The 18,283-nt window shown below is 54.8% G+C and overlaps 1 protein-coding gene across 10 annotated transcripts; it reads left to right on the top strand.

Moving 5' to 3' along the window:
- Positions 1-171: 171 nt before the first annotated feature.
- Positions 172-13,338, top strand: PGF (placental growth factor). 10 transcript variants are annotated; one of them, XM_032482378.1, is made up of 7 exons: positions 172-1,103; positions 2,311-2,350; positions 6,653-6,849; positions 7,617-7,693; positions 9,719-9,748; positions 9,853-9,915; positions 10,641-12,557. In XM_032482378.1, exons 1-7 carry the CDS (start codon positions 1,029-1,031, stop codon positions 10,834-10,836), a joined length of 678 nt encoding a protein of 225 aa, XP_032338269.1. In that variant the 5' UTR covers positions 172-1,028; the 3' UTR covers positions 10,837-12,557. The 10 variants fall into 10 exon arrangements, 9 of the variants coding, with proteins under 9 accessions (XP_032338269.1, XP_032338268.1, XP_032338271.1 ...); XM_032482377.1 differs by having other exon boundaries at positions 2,308-2,350; XM_014559141.2 differs by lacking the exon at positions 10,641-12,557 and adding an exon at positions 12,564-13,338 and having other exon boundaries at positions 176-1,103.
- Positions 13,339-18,283: the final 4,945 nt, after the last annotated feature.

Genomic DNA, 18,283 nt, shown 5'->3' with positions numbered 1-18,283 from the left:
GGGTTTTGTCTCTGTTAATTCCTCACACATACACACACACACACGCACACGCACACGCACACGCACACACTTTTCAAGAGTACATATGTATGTACAACATATACAGGCAGGGGCACTCTTGGAACCTCAGTTTCTTTGTCTATAAAATATGGTTCCTGATCCTTTCATCACTGAGGATTTTGGGGATGCCATAAGGTGGCACCGTGAAGTGCCAAACCAAATCGCTGCCTTCCTGGGGGCCTGGAGCTACAGTCTCTGCAGAGGCCGCTAACGTCATGAGCCTTGTTCGCAGGAATTGGGTTCCACACTTGGCTGCCCCTACCCAAGGTGGCCGGACTGGAAGAGCTGGAGCGGAGCTATGGGCCCCTCTCCGCGGGCCGGCACTGGGTGCTGCAAGGGGCAGCCGGGGTCCCGGGCAGCAGGCTCCAGGCGGCCCCGGGGAGGATGCAGGCTGGGGTCCTGCGGCCGTGAGGTCCGCGTCGGGATCGCAGTTCCACGCACTGAGGGCCGAGCGCGCTCAGGTCCCTGCCGCCGGCCGCCCGCTGACACGGCTCGGCGCTCACGGCCGCTCCCTGGGACTCGGGTCTGGAGCCTCGTCGGCGGTGGGCGGGGCGGGCCTGCAGCCCCGCCCCATTCGCGGCCCCTGAAACCCAGCCGCCGCCAAGCTTCAGTCCCAGAAGAGAGCTGCTGTCTGAGGAGGAAACTGCATCTTCACTGGCCAGCCACAAGAGGACCTAGGGTCGCGCTGGGCGCCCGACGGACCCTCCCCAGGGAACCGCCTGCCTTGCACCTCCTGGCCCCGCCGGGGCCTCTGCATCAGGTTCCCCAGCCGCAGCCTCACCTGCGGGCTCCAGAATTTCCAGGGCTTTCAGAGGATGCTCGGGCCACCGACGGGGACCTCGGGGCAGCAGTAAAGGGGGGCATCCAGCCCCTCATTCACCTCCTGTCCTCGTGTGCCAAGGACTCCCCCCAGGGGACTAGCATGGTGGTTTTCCCTTGGAGCCCCCAGGCTTAGTACGTCTGAGAAGATGCCTGCCATGAGGCTGTTCACTTGCTTCCTGCAGCTCCTGGCTGGACTAGCGCTGCCTACTGTGCCCCCCCAGGTAAGAACCCACCCGCAGCCTGGCTCCCCTGATCTTCTCACCCTCAGCACTGGGAGCAGGGGTCTCTGAAATCACAGACTCATTCCAGGGACCGGCATCTCCAAAGATGTCCACACACTTCCCAGGAGCCAGGCTGGACCGCCTCGTCTGGGAGGAGACCTCAGGCTGGGCTGTCCTAGACTCCAGCTTTGGGGTCTGTCTTGGCGGGGGCGGGGAAGCCGCAGGGAAGGGAGGGAGGTTTCCTGTCTGGCCCCCAGAGCCCTGGTGGCTTTGCTTAAAAGCATCTCTCCACTAATCTCAGGCAAGTCCCTGGCCTTGTGGTCAGGGTCAAGGCCCCATGACCAGGCAGGCGCCCCCAGGACTTCTGACCCGGCCTGGTGGAGGGGAAACCGGCAAAAGAAGCCATTGGTGGAGAGGTTAGGCCCTGCCCCCACCAGGGTTCCTGGCTGAGCCCATGGCTTCTGGGTGGGCTGGGGGCGAGACAAGGGTCCTGCTGTGCCCTCTTCCCCGGGTGGGCAGCCGGAGGTCCTGAGTGCAGGGCCTGGGGAAGTGAGCAGGGCCCTTTTCCCAGGAGCTGGGTGAGTCTGGCCAGGAGCCAGTTTGGGCAGTGAAATCCTGACAAAGCCAATGTGCTCCCTTCCCACTGTGCTGTCCTGCTGCCCTGGGAGTCCTGGGCCCCAGCCTAGTAAGTGGGTGGGCTGGGCAGTCCCACAGGGGTGGAACAGCCCTACTACCCGCTTGCTGCAGGGCTGGTTAGAGGTGTAACTTTACCGGCAGTACCAGCTCATGGCGCTACCTGCTCCAGCACCTCGGCTCCCACCAGCTGATCGCCTCCCTCTGGGCTCTGGCACCCAGCCAAGGTGGGATGCACAGGGCCCAGAAAGGCTGCCTGGGGGCTGGGTAGAAGGGAGACCCCAGAGGATGTCAAGGTCTTTGGGACACAGCAGGCAAAGGTCTCCAAAAGCCTCCAGCCTCCCACCCTTTCCAAATGATGAAACTGAGGCCAGAGAGAAGGGTGGAACCCACCCAGGGTTCACTGAGTTTTTAGTTGCACCTGGAAAGTGTTGTCTCTGAGACAGAGCCGAGCATGTGCAGCGGGTGGGAAGGAGCTCAGAGGGGCCTCTATGCTCTTGCCATCACACTGGGTTCCAGAGTGCAGAGGCCCCAGGTTGTTCCCCTCATCTCTGCACCTTTCTGTCCACAGCAGTGGGCCTTGTCTGCTGGGAACAGCTCATCAGAGGTGGAAGGTAAGCTGGCTGGGTGGGGAAGGGGGTGGTGTGCATGAGCTCACCAAGCCTTCACCTCCCAGGCCTCTGTAGAGGATGGGAAGGGATTGGCATGTAGGGTGGGAGTAGGCTGATATTAAGTTGGGGAGAGCCTGTAAGCTGGCTGATGCCCTGGCTGACAAAGTTGGCAGGGCCTAAGACCCTGAGGGGACCCACTGTTGGGACCCAGAGGTCTAGAGAGGTATATTCCTGGGCCAGGGTCACCTGGCACACAGAGAGCAGGGCTGGGGCCCACATACCCCGGGTTTGTCAGGTTAGCTCAGAGCCCCTTCACAGCATGATGTAAGGAGGCAGATGGGGTCTTGGAGGGCAGTGTAGGCAATGAGTGCCAAGGGCCACCCTGGAGGTCTAGGAGCTGGATGCAGTGGGTGAGCAGTCAAGAGGATCAGGAAGGGGACCTTCCCAGCAGCCCAACCCTGGAGAAGCTGCAGGAATTTGTCCAGGTCTTTCCATTGATTACAAACAGACAGAATGAGTCGTGCCCTCCCCAGCCTGGGGTTGCATCAAGAAGGAATCTTCAAAGGGCGAGACATTTGCCAAAGAGACATACGTGCAGAAGGCAGGAGGCCTATGCCAGGCCCCCTGCCTTGCTCCTCCCTCCCAGCCTCTCCAAGACGTGCAGCCGGGCCACACACCACTTCCCACGGAAGAAAGGGAGCATGTAGGGACGTGCACACGCACACGAGTGGTAGCCTCTTCTAGCTGGGAACACCCTCTCTCTGCTGGCCTGCCCACACCCCCCCCACCCCCTGCCTGGTGGCCAGCCTCTCCTGAGCCGGGCTTGGCTCTAACATCTGAGTCCCAGGCCCCTTGGGCACTGAGATGGTGGGGGTGGGAGTAGCCTTTGACTTCATTGACACTCTCCCCCTCCCCCTGCTGTGCCTTCTGGAACTGGCACAATATTATGTTTTCTGGAATTTGGAGAATCATCCATCATCCATCTCTATCCACCCCTGGCCTTTTTGATGCTTTTAGTATATTTCAGGCAACAGCTACCAAAGACATCTGAGCCTCAGTTTCCTCATCTGTAAAATGGAAGAGTTAGACTACATGCTACCTAAGGTTCTTTTTCTTAGATTGTAGGATTCTCTGACTCCAATGGAATCAGACACAGGGGTATATATCTACCAGGGACTTGGGTGAGGAGGCTTGGAAGTGTTAGGGCAGCTCACCTGTCATCCTGATCAATTAGGGAGCCTATATTATGACCAGGGAAAGAGGTTTGGACCCCAGTTATCAAAATCCGAAAAGTGTCATCCCCCCTAACACCAGGCAAGAAACAGCATAGCCTGTCCTCTGTGGCCACAGATGCTAATTGTTACTGTTACTACACATGGTGACAGTACTAGGCATTTACTCTAACTTTGTGCTGACCACAGGCTGTGAACAAGGAAGGCACTCGTATTCTCCAAGAGGCTCAGAGAGGTCCTGGGGTCACCTAAATCCCCAGACACCCCTCAGTACATGTGGCAGAGCTGGAGTGCTTGGCACCAAACCTCCCCATGGCTCACAGCTGAGCAGGCATGAGCAGGGTGTCCCTTGTGGTGGGCTGGCTGTGTGCCCCACCAGTGACCATGGAAAGGACACCTGCTGGGCTTGGGCCAGTGGCCAGTGGCTCTGCCCAGTCCCGTAACCTCCGCCTCCCAGCAGCCTCCCCAGAAGCTTGTGCTCAGGATGAAACATTTCCCTTCTGGGGTCTCCTCCATCCTGGGTGGTAGGCAGCTGGAGCCAGATAGGAGTCTTGCCCAAAAGGTTGGCAAGAGAGCCGAGAGCCCATTCATGGCCCTGGGAGCAGCTAAGCGCCTGCCTGGGCCACAGCCTCCCGTTCCTCTCCGCCCACCCCAGCCTCTGAGCAGGTCTGGGGCTAGAGGAAGTGCTCTCAGGAGCGGCTGAGCAGAGCTTTGCTAAGGGGCTCAGCCCACATCTGGGAGCAGTCACAGCACTCCCTCAGCCGGCCCCTCACCCAGCCCCCTTTGTTTCTCCCACACACCCAGACAGCAGGCCCCATGGATGAGCTGCCCTCTTTCCTAGTGGCTGCCAGGTAAACCAGGCCCAGCCCACCTCCTTCTCAGCCCTCTCACAGCACCGACAGGCCATGTGGGCCAGAAAGTGGTGAATTTCAGGGCCCTGGAGCCTGGGTCCTGTTGACACAGTCTGCATGGTGGGTGTGGGGGTGAGGAAAGGAAATCCCTTCTTCTGCCGCCAAGGCCCTGCGGTTCTGCTTAACCTGGCCCTGGCCCGACAGCCCGTCTGAGTGGGCTGGGTGAGTCTACTTGCGGAATAGTAGGAGACTGGGGTGCCCCTTCTCTGCTGCTATCCCCTCCCTGATGGCTGGTCCCAAGGCAGGAGCCTGAGCCTTCAATGGCACTTTGGCAGCTGGCTATTCCTCCGCTGTTATTTGTGTTTTCCAAGGCGAAGATTAAATGTTCAGAGTTACAAAGTGCTCGTGAAGATTTTAGACTAAACATGCACTCACAGAGTTACAATAGGGAGGTGCTCCTCCTAGCTCTCTTTGCAAAGGCCTCTTCCCTAGATCTTTGGGCCACGTATGGGGAGACGGTCCAGGGAGAGTGAGCCAGTGACCTAGAGAGGTAGGATCAGAGAGACCTTTGGTCCCCGCCCACTCCCGGGCCCAGCCCTAGTGCCCCCTAAGCAGGCAGGGCAGAATGGAGCAGCAGACACCCAGATAAGCGCGGTTTATGGCTCCGTGGCCGCCTCAGCCAGCTTCACGTGGACACGCCGCCTCTTGGGTATTTTCCACCAGCTTGCAGCCTTTCCTGAAGGCCTCTTCTAGGGCTGAAGTTTATTTTTCTTCTGAGATTACCCTGCAACTCACCTCCTCATAGGGTCAGTGGAATGGACTTTGGCCCTTCTGCCTCCTAGGAAGGGCCATGGAGGGAAGTGAGGGGGCTGCTAGGAGAGGCCGTTGCTCTTGGGCCGAAGTGTGGGGTCCCCAGGTATGCCAGCTTCCCCATCCTCCCCTACCAGCCGAAGACGCCCATCAAGTGCGAGGCAGGATGACCCAGGGCTGGAGACGTGTCTCTGCCCGCAGTCCCAGGGCTGGGCTGGTTGCACGGATCACAGTCTGTCTGTCAGAGCTGGGAGGTCCCTTAGCAACCATCTATGCCCAACCTTCTTCTTTTTCCACAGCTGAGGAAACTGATATACCCAGAAAAGTGAAGTGACCTTCCCAAGGTCATACAGCCACTGTAGGGCCAGGATGAGGAGCCAGGTCTTCTGGCTCTGGCTACTCACTTTCTGTGAGCCTCTGTTTGGGGCCATTCCCCAGGCCTTCCCCTGAAGGACCAGTGTTTTTTGAGAGACTCCAAATCAGTCCCCGAAGGATCCCAGCCACGCCCACCAGGACATCGTGCTGGGTCAGGGATGTCCCTGTGAATCTTCAGTGAACTATCATCTAATCAGTTAGTAGTTACTTAGCCTATGTTTACGGGGTGCTTGGGTCCCTGTCTTCAGGGAGCATCGACCTGCTTGTAAAGGAGATAAAAGTCACCAGTGACAGAGATAAGGCGGGGACAAGTTATGCTCAAAAGAGGAACATCTGTTCGTACTGGACAAGTTGGAGAAGGCTTCAGAGAGGAGGCAGGGAGGCAGGCCTTGAGAAGTGGGTGGTGGGCTTTATTTGGTTAGAAATGAGAAGAGGGCAAGGAGCCCAGACCAAAGGTGGGAATTATGGGGGTGCAGCCCAGGCTCGTGCGCGGGTGGTCTGACCAAAATGGAGAGTGGGGATGGGGCACATTGCTGGCTGCAATCTTGGCCCCCAGGCAGAGGAGCTGGCTAGAGTGGGGCAGGAAATAAGGACTGAGGGGAAGGCCAACCCTCCCCGTGGGACTCTGCCAGCCAATTGTACAGAACTTGCAGAACTGACTGTTTTCTGCCAATTCCCCAAGACCGAGGAAGCACTAGGTCAGGCCTGAGAAAGATCCAGAGGGCCTGGGGAGTTGCCAGGGCACGCTCCTCGAAGCCCCAAGGCACCAAGGCAGACATGGGTGCCTGAGTTGAGACGAGAGCTGAGAGGTTAGGACGTCGCGAAATTCTGTTCCGCTGGGATTTCCATTAGGTAGATGAGCTGAGGGGTCCAGCTATAGTCCCAGAGGGATCACATCACGAGTTCAGAACTGAGGGAGCATACATAGGCTGGGGGCTTCCTGGAGGAGGGGTGTGGGCTGAACCTGGAAAGCCCTGCAGGGGCTTCAAGGAGCCGGCCCCTCTTGGCCTGACCCTGCTGTCTGTGCCTCCTCACAGTGGTACCCTTCCAGGAAGTGTGGGGCCGCAGCTACTGCCGGGCACTGGAGAGGCTGGTGGACATCGTATCTGAGTACCCCAGCGAAGTGGAGCACATATTTAGCCCGTCCTGTGTCTCCCTGCTGCGCTGCACCGGCTGCTGTGGTGATGAGGACCTGCACTGTATGCCGGTAGAGACAGTCAATGTCACCATGCAGGTAGGGAGGATCTCCTAGTGTCCTGTCCCAGCCCTCCCCGCTGTCCACACTCTGCTCATCAGAGGGCCACAGAACCTCCCCCGAGAAGGGACCTGGAGAGGGAAAGAGGGCAGACCAGGGTCCCAGGCTCTTCTGCCACAGTTCCCCTCCTTCTGGAGCCCCCTCACCTTCTTACTAGCTCTCTCAGGCTCTGGCTTAGCCCTACCCCAGGACCCAGGATATCTGGTTGAGGTTGGAAAAGAAATCCATTCAGATTCAGGAAGTCCCTGTTTATACCAGGAGCATTTGGTGCCCTGAGCTTTGCTTACACACCCATACCCACAGTGGTGTTTTGAGCACTCATTGAATAATGCCAAGCACTGTGCTAGACGCTTCCTAAATGTTACCTCGACTTCAGTCCTTCGAGCCAAGTGATATTCTTGTTTCACAGATGAGGAACTTGAGGTTCCAAGATGTTATTTCACTGGCTCAGCAGGTGGAAGAGCCAAGATTTGAACATAAGTCTCTCTGACTTCAGAGCATGGGCCCCCTCCTACAGTATTGCTATGCTGGTGGCCCTGGGAAGGGAGGGACAGGGGCCTCCCTCAGATCCACATGGGGGGACGGGGGAGCTTTTTGCCTCACACTCAAAGCAGAATGAGGGTGTGTAGTCCAAAGGCTGGAGGGAAATAGGGAATCTGTTTCTCCCCAAAGTGGACAGTGGAAAGAGTATGGAAAACCCATGGGCCAGCCCCCAGTCCAGGCATCCAACCTTTCTCTCCTCACAGCTCCTAAAGATCCGCTCTGGGGACCCGCCCTCCTACGTGGAGCTGACATTCTCTCAGCACGTGCGCTGCGAGTGCAGGTGGGTCCTCAGGTGTGGCAGAACACCCGCCACCCACTTGGCAGCTTCAGCCAAGGGGCTGCCCATCCCTTCTTCAGGCTGCATTGCCTTCCTGGCTCAGGGAGACCAAGGAAATCAGCGACCAGTTGCAGCTGCCTTTTGTCTCCCTATCAGACGATTTTGCCCAGAGAGGTGGTCCCAGCAGCTGGAGCACAGCTGCCGAGAAGCTACAGGGACAGAGGGGGTCTGGGTCCCTCCCAGACTCACAGGGGCGTGGGGCACACCACCTCCCTCCCTGAGCTGGGAGGCAGCTACCATGGCCCTGGAAGAGGTGCCTGGACTTTGTTCTGGCCCAGGGTGGTGCCCACAGGAGGGGGCAACTGGGCTGAGGAGCCCAGAGACGGACAAGCCGGGGCGGGAGGAAAGGGGCAGAGAGGGAAGGAGACACTGAGCCACCACCTGGCAGAGCCTCTCACCAGCACCAGTCCTGCTGCCAGTGCCAAGGGCACTCTGAACATTAGCTACCAGGAGCAGCAGGCCTGGCACTGCCAACCAGGCTCAGGGAAGAGAGAAAAGGGCTCAGATGCTCTCCTGGTACCCTCAGACCATGGATAAAGGCACCAGAATAGAGATCTTGAGCCCTCTCCTGGGGTGGGATGATGGGGAGGACCACCATTTATGGTGTGCCTCCTCTGTGCCTTGTCCCACGCTAGACATCTGAATATGTTTTCTCATTTATTCAACAAACATCTATTGAGCACCTACTCTATGCTTGGCACTATCCCAGATGCTTGAGATACAGTGGTAAGCAAGACAGACAGGTCCCTGCTCTCATAACAACCCCAGGGAGGTAGGTACTATTGTTATCCCATTTCACAGATGAGGAAACCGAGGCTTGGTATGGTTACATGATTTGCCACAGCTAGTGAGTGAACCCCAGCCTAATCCAAAAGTCTGCCCTTTCTCATGCTACCTCTCGTGGCTGTTACCACACTCTCCAGGAGCCTCAGTACTGCCCTGGGCTTGGTCTTGCCCGGTGTCCAGGGCTCTGGCCACACTCTTGGACCCACCCCACTGTTAGAGGCCCAGCTTCAATCTGTTTCCTCCCATCCCCTCTTGCCAAGGCTTGGCTCTGTAACAATAGTTCAGTAATGAACCCTTCTGGTCACAGTGCTAGACAGTGACTTTTCACCTTCCACATCACCTCTGCCCTCACAGCCACTCTGTCGAGCAGGCAGATGAGGAGACTAAGGGTCCAAGAGTGTCTCTGACAGATCCCAGGTGGCAGAGACATGACCAGGCAGTCCCAGGAGGCCCTGGTACCCTGCCCTGTCTCCCAGGGGAGGCAGCCAGCCCAAGGCAGCCTTTCCTGGCCCCAAAGCTGACTGTCACCACACTGCCCCACGCTCGCACTGTGGTTCCCAGGGAATACTGAGGCCCTGGCCCCTTCCAGAGGGTTGGGCAACAGGGCCACCTTTCTTATTTCTTCTGGGCCAACAGCCACAGCCCCGGGAGGCAGAGCCAGGACAGGCCTGGTGACTGTGGGGCTCTCGCTCCCCTCCCCTCACCCCACCCCTTCACCTGCGCCCTCTGTGGCTGCCTGCAGAGTCACAGGTCCCCAGGGTAGGGGTGGCAGCTGTGCCTTGACAGGTGGCCTTGACCTCATTCACCGTCCCTGAGGAAACTCCCAGAGGGCACCTTGGAAGGAAGGGCAGATGAGGGAAGGAAGTGATCAGAGAGAGATAGCAGAGAACACTCAGTCCCCAGATCTGATGCCAAGAGGCAGATGAGAGCAGAGGGGTGTGGAAAGGACCCACAAGAGGGCATTCTCGCCTCTTTGGGTGGGGTCACCAGAGCCTAGAGTGGGAGTGGAAGCCCCCAGGCCTCTGGGCATCTCTCCCTCACTAGCTCTATACTACCCCCTAGTGGCTTCAGTGCCAAGTACAGGACCAGCACTAGCGATGTCTGCGGAGAAATGGCCAGAGAGCAGGGAGCCCCCAGTTACTGCTTTCCTCATTCTCTCCTCCCCTGTCTTTGTTTTCTTAGGCCTCTGTGGGGGAAGATGAAGCCAGAAAGGTAAGTGGCCTGGCTGGGGCACCGGGTTGTTCTCGGGCCTGACAGCCCTTGTCCTAGCATGGGGGCCCCCAGCTACTTTGTCCTGACGCTTTGGCTTATTGCAGGAGGAGACCCAAGGGCAGGGGGAAGAGGAAGAGAGAGAAGCAGAGACACACAGACTGCCACCTGTGAGTGCGCGGGGGTGGGGCCCAGGGATGGCAAGGAGGCTGGGCCAGAGGGGAGCCCCCGCCCTGCCAGCAGGGGTGAGTGGTCGGGAAGGGGCAAAGCGAGGCTGGGGCAGCGTCAGGGGCCAGAACAGGGAGCTGCACACCTAGAGATCCCAGGGTCTAGCAAGCCTCAGGTGAACCAGGACAAGAACCAGGAAGCTTTGGTTCTTGTCCTGGCTTAGCTCTAAGTCTCTGTGTGGCCTTGAGCAAGTCACGTCACCTCTCTGAACCTAGTTTTCCTCTGTGTGTAGAATGAGGTGTCAGGGGGTTCACCAGGAATTCAGTCATTCTACAAACATTCACGCTTATGTCTGCCAGGTATGTCAGTGGGCAAACCAACGAGATTCCTACTCTCACAGTGCTTTCATTCCAGTGATAAAAAGTCCAACAGCTGCAGGCTTAAGCCGGGCTGCTTCCTGGTGGCCCTGGGAAAGGTGCAGTCCTGCCATGGGCTTCCAGACCAGTATTTCTTCCACCTCGGGGTAGAAGCCCAGGGTCCACTAGCTTCCCTTTCCCTCCCCATGTTACCTGCCCATCCAGATGCTTCACATCTGGAGGCCTAGGCAGAAGTCCAGGCCTGAGTGGCTGGGAGAGAAGGATTAGAGAAGGGAAAATCCACACTGTGAGAATAGAAAGAAAATATTTCACAGGCCCGGTAACTCAGTCTCCCCGTGGTTCTCCTTCAGGGCCCGTCTCCTCCCAGCAACAAGACTCAAGAAATCATTTCATGCCATGGGACTGGAGCTGATCCAAGTCCTACCACATGAGCCCGTCCTTGCACTGACAGGGACTTCCACTCCGCTCCGTGCAGATAGAGATTCTGGGGAAGTTGGTCCCCCGCAGGCGTGTGGCCCTCATTTCTCCCCTGGACCAAATCAGTGACTTGGGGAGAAGCTGGAAGTGTAGTCAATGCAGGGCTCCCCTGCTGGGCAGCTCCAAATAGAAAGCAGCCTGTCGCTCTATCTGCTAGGACAGCAGTCTTCAAATGTTTCATTCGGGAATCTCTTGAAAGGACTTCAGAAGCCCATGTGCTTCTTTGTTCATTTTGAAGTTGACCATGAAGTTTTCATCAAAATTGTAAATAGTTGCAAAGGATATAATTTCTGACCTATTATGAATATTATATTTTAATGTAATATAATATTTTATTTTATTATACATTTACATTTTATCATATTTTAATATAAAGCCATTATTTAACTCTTCAGATGTATCCTGTGGAACAAGCCATCCTAATTTAATACTCACTTTCATCCACCTTTAAAAGAATGCACAACAGCAACAAGAAAAATACATGAATGCTCTCCTTTAATATTTCCATTGCTGCTTCTTTCCTAGAACTTGTATTTCACTTTCCCCACCGAATTTCAGCATAATATAATTTTTTAAAATATTCAAAAGTCTTTTATGTATCACCTTGTCATAGTTATCTGTCACAACAATGGTATATAAGTTTGAATTATTTTAAATTTCCTCTGAGCAAAAAACTTGAAATTAAATTTTCTCTTGGAATGAATTATCACAATAATTGCTAGTGGTACCGATTGATCAAAACAGCACAAATACATCGTATTTTACTAAATGCTAAACACAAAAGTACAGTCAATCTTAATTAGGAATGCATCTCAGTGAAATGACTATAGCTACTTCATTTCAATTAGTTAATGAATTCAGTAATGAATGTTACCTCCTGCCAGACTGAGGCAGGATTCAGCATTCATTCCACTCAGTCACTCGAATTCCTTCCAAGTTATTTGACAAAAACCTCAAGGTGATCTGCTACAAAAATTTCTTCTCATGACATATTAGCTGACAATTCGGTTACCTTATTCTTCAACTTTGTAGAAAGCAGACTTGGAAACCACCCAACCTGCAAAAGGCTCAGTTACCCACTCACCATATTTCTTTTCTCAACACCTACACCCATATCTCAAATTGTTCTTTTATGCAGTGTCCCCTGGAATCCTTTTTACCTTGGGTCAAAGTACTGTTACAGAATTTGGAATGAATGTGATAATTCCTCCCTTTCTAAGGGAGAAGGGCAATTGGAAATGAGATGGTAGGAAACAAACCTCTCATGCAGACAATTTTCAGGCCGAGTACCTGTGGAGGCTGAAAACAGATTCCTTTAAAACTATCAATATTCACATACACCTTGGATAATCTTCCTGTCCACCTAGGAGTGCCCGTATCCTCGTTTGAAGACAGCTGTCCCAGAGTAACCAGAGGCATTGGTGCATGGAACCAGTCTGGGTTCAAAGCTGGCTCTGTCACTGACTAGCTGTATGACCTTGGGCAAGTTTCTTAACCTCTCTGAGCCTCCGTGTCCTCATCTGCAAAAGGTTGATAGTGGCTGTGCCTTCCCCTTGGGCTATTGTTAAGGGTAAATGAGAGAGTGCTTAGCACAGGGCTGGGCACCTGGGCAAGTGCTCTGTGAAGGGCGACTCCTAGCTTCTTCTTGGGCTGGTGCAAGCAGACAGCCAGGAGCGCTGCAGTCTCCCTGCGCTCCCTGTCCAAGCTTCCCCTCTGGGTTTGTCCCCCCTCCCATAGGAGGGACCCCACCCTCCACCCTGTGCTAATACCCGCTTTCTGTGTTTGGTCTCTGGCAGGTGTGGCAATACTGTTCCCCGGAGGTAACCAGCCCCTCGGAGGAGAGACCCCACACCCGCCTCGTGTATTTATTACCGTCACACTCTCAGTTACCTCCCTGCTGGCACCTGCCTCTATTTATTAGCCAATTGTATCCCTGCTGAATGACTCACCCCCTCCAAGATGAGAAGCAGGAGGGACAGGACCCTCAGGAATTCAGTGCCTTAAACAGAACGTGAGAGAAAGAAAGAAGACAGACCCAGGTGTGCTTCAGCTTGGGAAGAAGCCAGCCATGTGGCTTTGTGAGGGGCGGGCCAGGCCCTCGGGGCCCCAGAGGTGTCCAGGGGGCTGGAGAGGAAAGGACATAGGGACCCACAGCCTGTCCCTGGGCCTTGGGCTCTGCACAGACAGGCAGCCCTTGCTCGGGGAGCTGCTGGCCAGGGTGGTGTGGGGTAGCTTGCTCTGGCCGCCAAGGCCCCTGCTGGGAGGGAGGGCAAGCAGCAGTTCTTACAGCCTCTTCCTGGCGGCAGCTCTGCACCCTGGAGATCAGAACGTTCGGCTCCGGAGAACAGTGGTTGCCTGGGGGCCTTTGCCACTCCTTGTCCCCTAGGTCTCACCTCACATCTTGCCACTGCTTGTGCTGGGACATTGTTCTTTGTAGCCAAGGCATCACCATCCTGCCCCTCTCAGGGACATGGCAAGAGTGGGCCCCAGGCTGGACATGGAGCAAACTGCCCCCACGTGGCTGTCTGACTGCCAAGTCAGATTCTCTTGAATAAAGTATTCTAGTCTGAATACAGCTGTCCAGCGGAGTGTGTCTGCCAGAGCAGTGGGCAACTGCAGGAAATGGAAGCAGGACAGAACAAAGGGGCTGTGGGCTCCCGGGCTGCCCGGGGGGTAGCTCCAGCCTGTTCCTGCAGCTCCCTGGGGTGTGTACTTCCCGGTTGCTTTAGGCAAAACCCTGAGGTCCACTTTTCCCGTAAGAAGGGGTTCCTGAGATGGAGTCTTGGCCCCACACTTGGGGGCTCTGACCCCAGCCACCACTGGCTACCCTCAAATTCAAGAGCACCATCCCCTTCCCCTCCCCACAGGGCTACCCAACACCCAGCCCGATGCCCAGCCCTCTAAACCCAGCCTGAATGGGGGGACTCCTAGGTTCCACAGACCCTGGCCCCAGGGGACTGAACCACACCATGTCCGGCTCACTCTGGCTGCTGAGTGCAAGGAGTGGCAGATGCTGCCTGATTTCGTCCTCATTCTGTCTCCCATCTTCCATCTTCCTCTGTCTTCCTCCTGAGCGCCTTGACATGAAATGAGAAAAAAATGCTTTTTTTTTTTCTTTTTCCAATCCAAACCACTTACTGTAAGACTCCCTTGTGCCTCTGACCTGCAAGGTGTGTTTGTTTTTCTGTTGTGTTGCAGAAGAAGGGGAATCCCCATTCTTTCTCCTTGGAGGCTGCTCAGGACAAAGCCATAGGGCCCAGGGGGCAGAGGCCACCTCAGGCTTTGGAGGGGAGCCATGGATGGTCCAGTGGGGTGGGTGGGGTGGGGTGGCCCTGCTGAGGCAGCTGCCCTTGGTGGTCAGTTCACCGAGGCCTGGGCCCCCTGGAGGACACTCTGGTCAGAATGTGCTTCTGGCTGGTGATCACAGTGGGTGTGGGCCAGCCCTGGGGGACAGGCTTTGCAGAAGAAACTCGCTTTGTTTCCTGCTTCTCCACTCTGGGGCGGCACCCATTCTGAGCTGTTGCCTCTGATGGACTGAGAGGTGGGATGAGTACCCCTCCCCTTTGGTCAGGCTCTGACAGGGCCCCAGGGACCCCTGCCCAGCCCTTGCAGGCTTGGCTTCAAAAGTCACCCACTTGGAGGTCCACCTCCCCACCCAGACCAGCCACCCCTGGAGAGAACTAACAGAGACCAGGGGAGCATCCAGAGGCCAGAAACAAAAATCTACATCCATGGCCAGGAGCCGCACAGCAGGAGCGAGTGAGAAAGGAACTCACTGTCCCTCTGCCACACTGGCAGTCCTTTCAAATGGTTTAGGTCCTACAAGCCCTGTTTCATTTGCTCTTTCTGTATTTGTGGAGCCCCACCTGTGTACCTGATGCTGTCCGAGGCACCAAGGACCTAGCGGAGAATAAAACACACAGGATCTGCTTTCACGGATCTTGTATTTGAGTGGAGAGACAGACCAAAATCAGGTGTTACAGGATGTTGGGTGGACTTTATTGTTTTTCGAACTGGGGACTGGACCAGAGCTTAGGAAAAAGCAGTCTTGAGTCTTCCATGCTCTAAAACAAAGAAGAAACAATTTAGGGCTGGACACATCTGCCTACAGGATTAAGAGATGGCCAGAGTAATTCTGCTAGGCCCAAACATCACCCAGAAACGCCTGCCTCTGTCTCCATAAACAGACAACGAGGGAGGGGGAAGGGAAAGAGAGGAAGGTGAAGTCCCCGGAGACCTGGGTTGCTGACCCCTTCTTCTCTCCCTGGAGCTGGATTTGCCATTCAGACTAGCCCATGTGCTATCTGGCTGGGAACTGGGGTGGGGGAGAACAGAATAGTGACAGAGGACAGAGACAGCGGACACCTCGGGGCATCCGGCGGGAGTTTCCTATGGGTCAGGGGGACATGGGGGAAGGTGGATGGCAGTGAGCTGCCTTGCCCGTGTTCTCCCAAGAGGGAGACATGCAGGTGAGGAGACCCCACAGGCTACAGGCTGTGGGTGCAGGGTCAGGGTCAGGGCAATAGAGGGCGGGTATCAGGTATAGGTCTGGAAGGGGAACACATCAGGGAACAGTGCTGCGGGGTGACCCTGTGGTACACCCACAGGAGAGTTGGCATCTGGATGCCTGTCATATCAGGCACATTTACAGCCAGAGAAGAAACGGGCACAGCTGAGAGAGACATTCCCCTCATTTCTCCTTCCTGACCCTGAGAAAATAGAAAAAGGGACTCTGGAGAGGAGTACAAGGGCAGACCATGCCTCTTCCTGCTCCCTTGAGCCAAATCCAGGCCCTGCCCAGGGGGAGAGAAAGTGGTTAGTCTTAAATTGTGTAGATCAGCCCAGATGGGGCTGGATCTTTAATAAATTAAAGTGACAGGAACATCAGAAGATCTGCCCAAGATGCTATTAAGAAACAGGAAAAGGAGAGTCCACATGGTTCAACTAGAAACAATGATGAGAGAAAGAAACTGGTTTGTTTGTTCTCCCACTGTTTGCTCAATAAGCAATTTATACATGTAAACAAAGAAATTAATGAGAAAATGTCTTATGGCCAGAATATGGTTCTGGCATATTAGAGATGGCCTCCCCTTTGAATCTGAGTTGACCAGGGTCTGCTTTGATCAACAGAATATGGCAGAAGGGACCCTATAATGGTTCCAAATCCTTTAAAGAGGACTGGCAACTTCTGCCTTGATCTCTTGGAACCCTGAGCTGCCATGTAAGAAGTTCAACTATTGTGAGGTCACCATGTTGGAAGGAAGCCCAAACTTATGGTTGTGTGGGGAGGAAGGAGGGAGAGAGAGAGAGAGAGGCTCAGCCAGCCCCAGTTGCTCCAGCTCCCAGGCATTACAGTCATCTCAGCTGAAGCCCCAGACCCCACAGAGAAAAGAGAGATGAGCTGTACCCACTGTGCCTGGTTTGATTTCCTAACCTGTAGAATTAGGAGATATAATAACAAAGTGTTTGGGGTCTGTTTGTTATGCAGCAATAGGGGCTGAAGGGAAAGTAAGGAAAGGTGATGAGACAGTGTTTGGGGAAGGTTGTCTAGACCAGGAGGTCAGGGAAGGCCTCTCTAAGGAGGTGATATTTATGGTGAAGTTTGAAGGACAAGAAGGAGCTGGTCATGTGACGATCACTCCAAAACAGACAATAGCCTTCCAAACAGAAAACTCAGTTGATGCAAAGGCCTAGAAGGAATCGCTGTGTGGATGGAGTGTGCCGGGCAAGGGAGGAAGGGCCAGGAGATGTGAAGTTTGAGGCAGGCAGATCATGGAAGCGCTTTGCAGGGTAAGGAGTCTGCATTTTTTTATAATGTGGAGGGAAACCATTGGATGGTTTCAAGCAGGGGAATGAAGTGACATTTGAAAGATCATTCTGCCGTCTGTGTGGCGAATGGACCCTAGGAGTGCAGGACCAGAGGTACAAATTCCACTTAGAAGGGACAGCAAAACCAGGCAACCAACTATGGTGGCTTGTCTAGGAAGAAGTACTGGAGATGGAGAGAAGTAGGTAGTTTGGTCTTAATTATGCACGTGGGCTCCCTGATCACTCATTTATGAACATTTCTTGAGTCTCGGACCAGGCATTTTGTAGTAAATACATGTGTGAAGGGACACGATATATTAGTACATGCAAGTCTCCCCACTTACTAGAGAAGATCCCATTCTGGAAGAAATAAGCACAAGGAGAGAGGTCTTAGCTGGACAGGCTCGATGTCTACCTACAGAAGTAAGAGGAGACACGATGGGAGAGGAAAATGAAAGACCTCAGGGCGAGAGCTAGCAAGAGAGCCTTGTGTTTTGTTCGGAGCTTCTGATGATAAGACATCGTGGGGAGTGAAGGGTTTGGGGAATGTTGCTACATTTCCCTCATGTTGAAGGCCCTGTTGTTCTCAGGCAGAGACCGAGCCCAGTGGAACACCCGGATTAGCCAGGGTTGCACGGAGATAGCTGACATTGTCCCTGATCCTAAAGTTAGTCAAAGGGGTCAGATACGCACAGGTGATCATAATAGAAGGAAAGAAGCCCACTGAGCTTACGGAAATACAGGTGAATTGCTACTAAAGCAATCTGGGCCACCTGAGATGATTGACACGTGGGGGAAATCAGGGTCAGCTTTGCAGTCAGTGACATTGAGGGCTAGGCAGGATGGGGTGTGAGGAGATGGCTGAGGAAGGCGTTGTGGGGGCAACCCGTTAACAGAGACCCAGAGGTGGAAAACCCAGGGATTTTCAAGTGCTTCAGTTTGGCTGATGCTTAAGGTATGTGAAGCAGAGGCCTGATGGACAAGGCTGGAAGCTGGGCTGGGCCCTGGACGCCATCCAGGGAGTTAGGGCTTTGCAAAGCAGCGGGAGGCACTGAAATTTTTTAAGCAGGAGGGTGACATGATCTTGGAATTCAAGGCTGAAAGAAAATGTGCAGAGAACCCATTTCCGCCTCCTCATTTTACAAATGAAGAAGCTGAGGGCCAGGTGTGTTCAAAGCCATGGCAGTCAGGTGGGCCAGAATTTCACAGTTTATCAGTAAGTGACTGAGATGGATCTAAATTCAGATTTGAATCCAAAACCTGTGCTTTCTACCCCTCACCACATCATCTCTTCTCAGGATGGAGAGCAGAGGAGAGCCAGAGGGGAGGAGGACTGTGTCTGCCCCAAACCTGAGAAACAGGCCAGACATCTGTGAGGTGGGTCGACAGAACAGGCCCCTCCACAAACTCTGGTGGGAAACCCAAGCTCCAGACAGGGCGGTGACAGGACCGAGCCTTGGTGTGGAAAGATGGCTCTGTCAGCACCAGAGCCCAGCAGCTGTTTTCCTGGAGAAGGCTGACCCTTCCCTTTCCTGGGGCAAGCCTGGAGCGTTCCCCCTCCCCCAACATTGGCTATGTCTAAGGCAGATGGGAGCCTGGCCCCTGCTAATCGTCTGTGGGCCCCACCTCACAGGCCACGGGGCTCCAGGCCAAAAAGATGGTGCGTTTCTAGTCCCTGAAGTAACTTCGTTACTATGGAAACACCAGG

This window comes from Camelus ferus, chromosome 6 (assembly GCF_009834535.1).
Source record: "Camelus ferus isolate YT-003-E chromosome 6, BCGSAC_Cfer_1.0, whole genome shotgun sequence".
NCBI classification, from domain to species: Eukaryota; Metazoa; Chordata; class Mammalia; order Artiodactyla; family Camelidae; genus Camelus; species Camelus ferus.
Note: the sequence above shows the minus strand (reverse complement) of the source record. Positions and strands in the feature narration are given on the sequence as shown.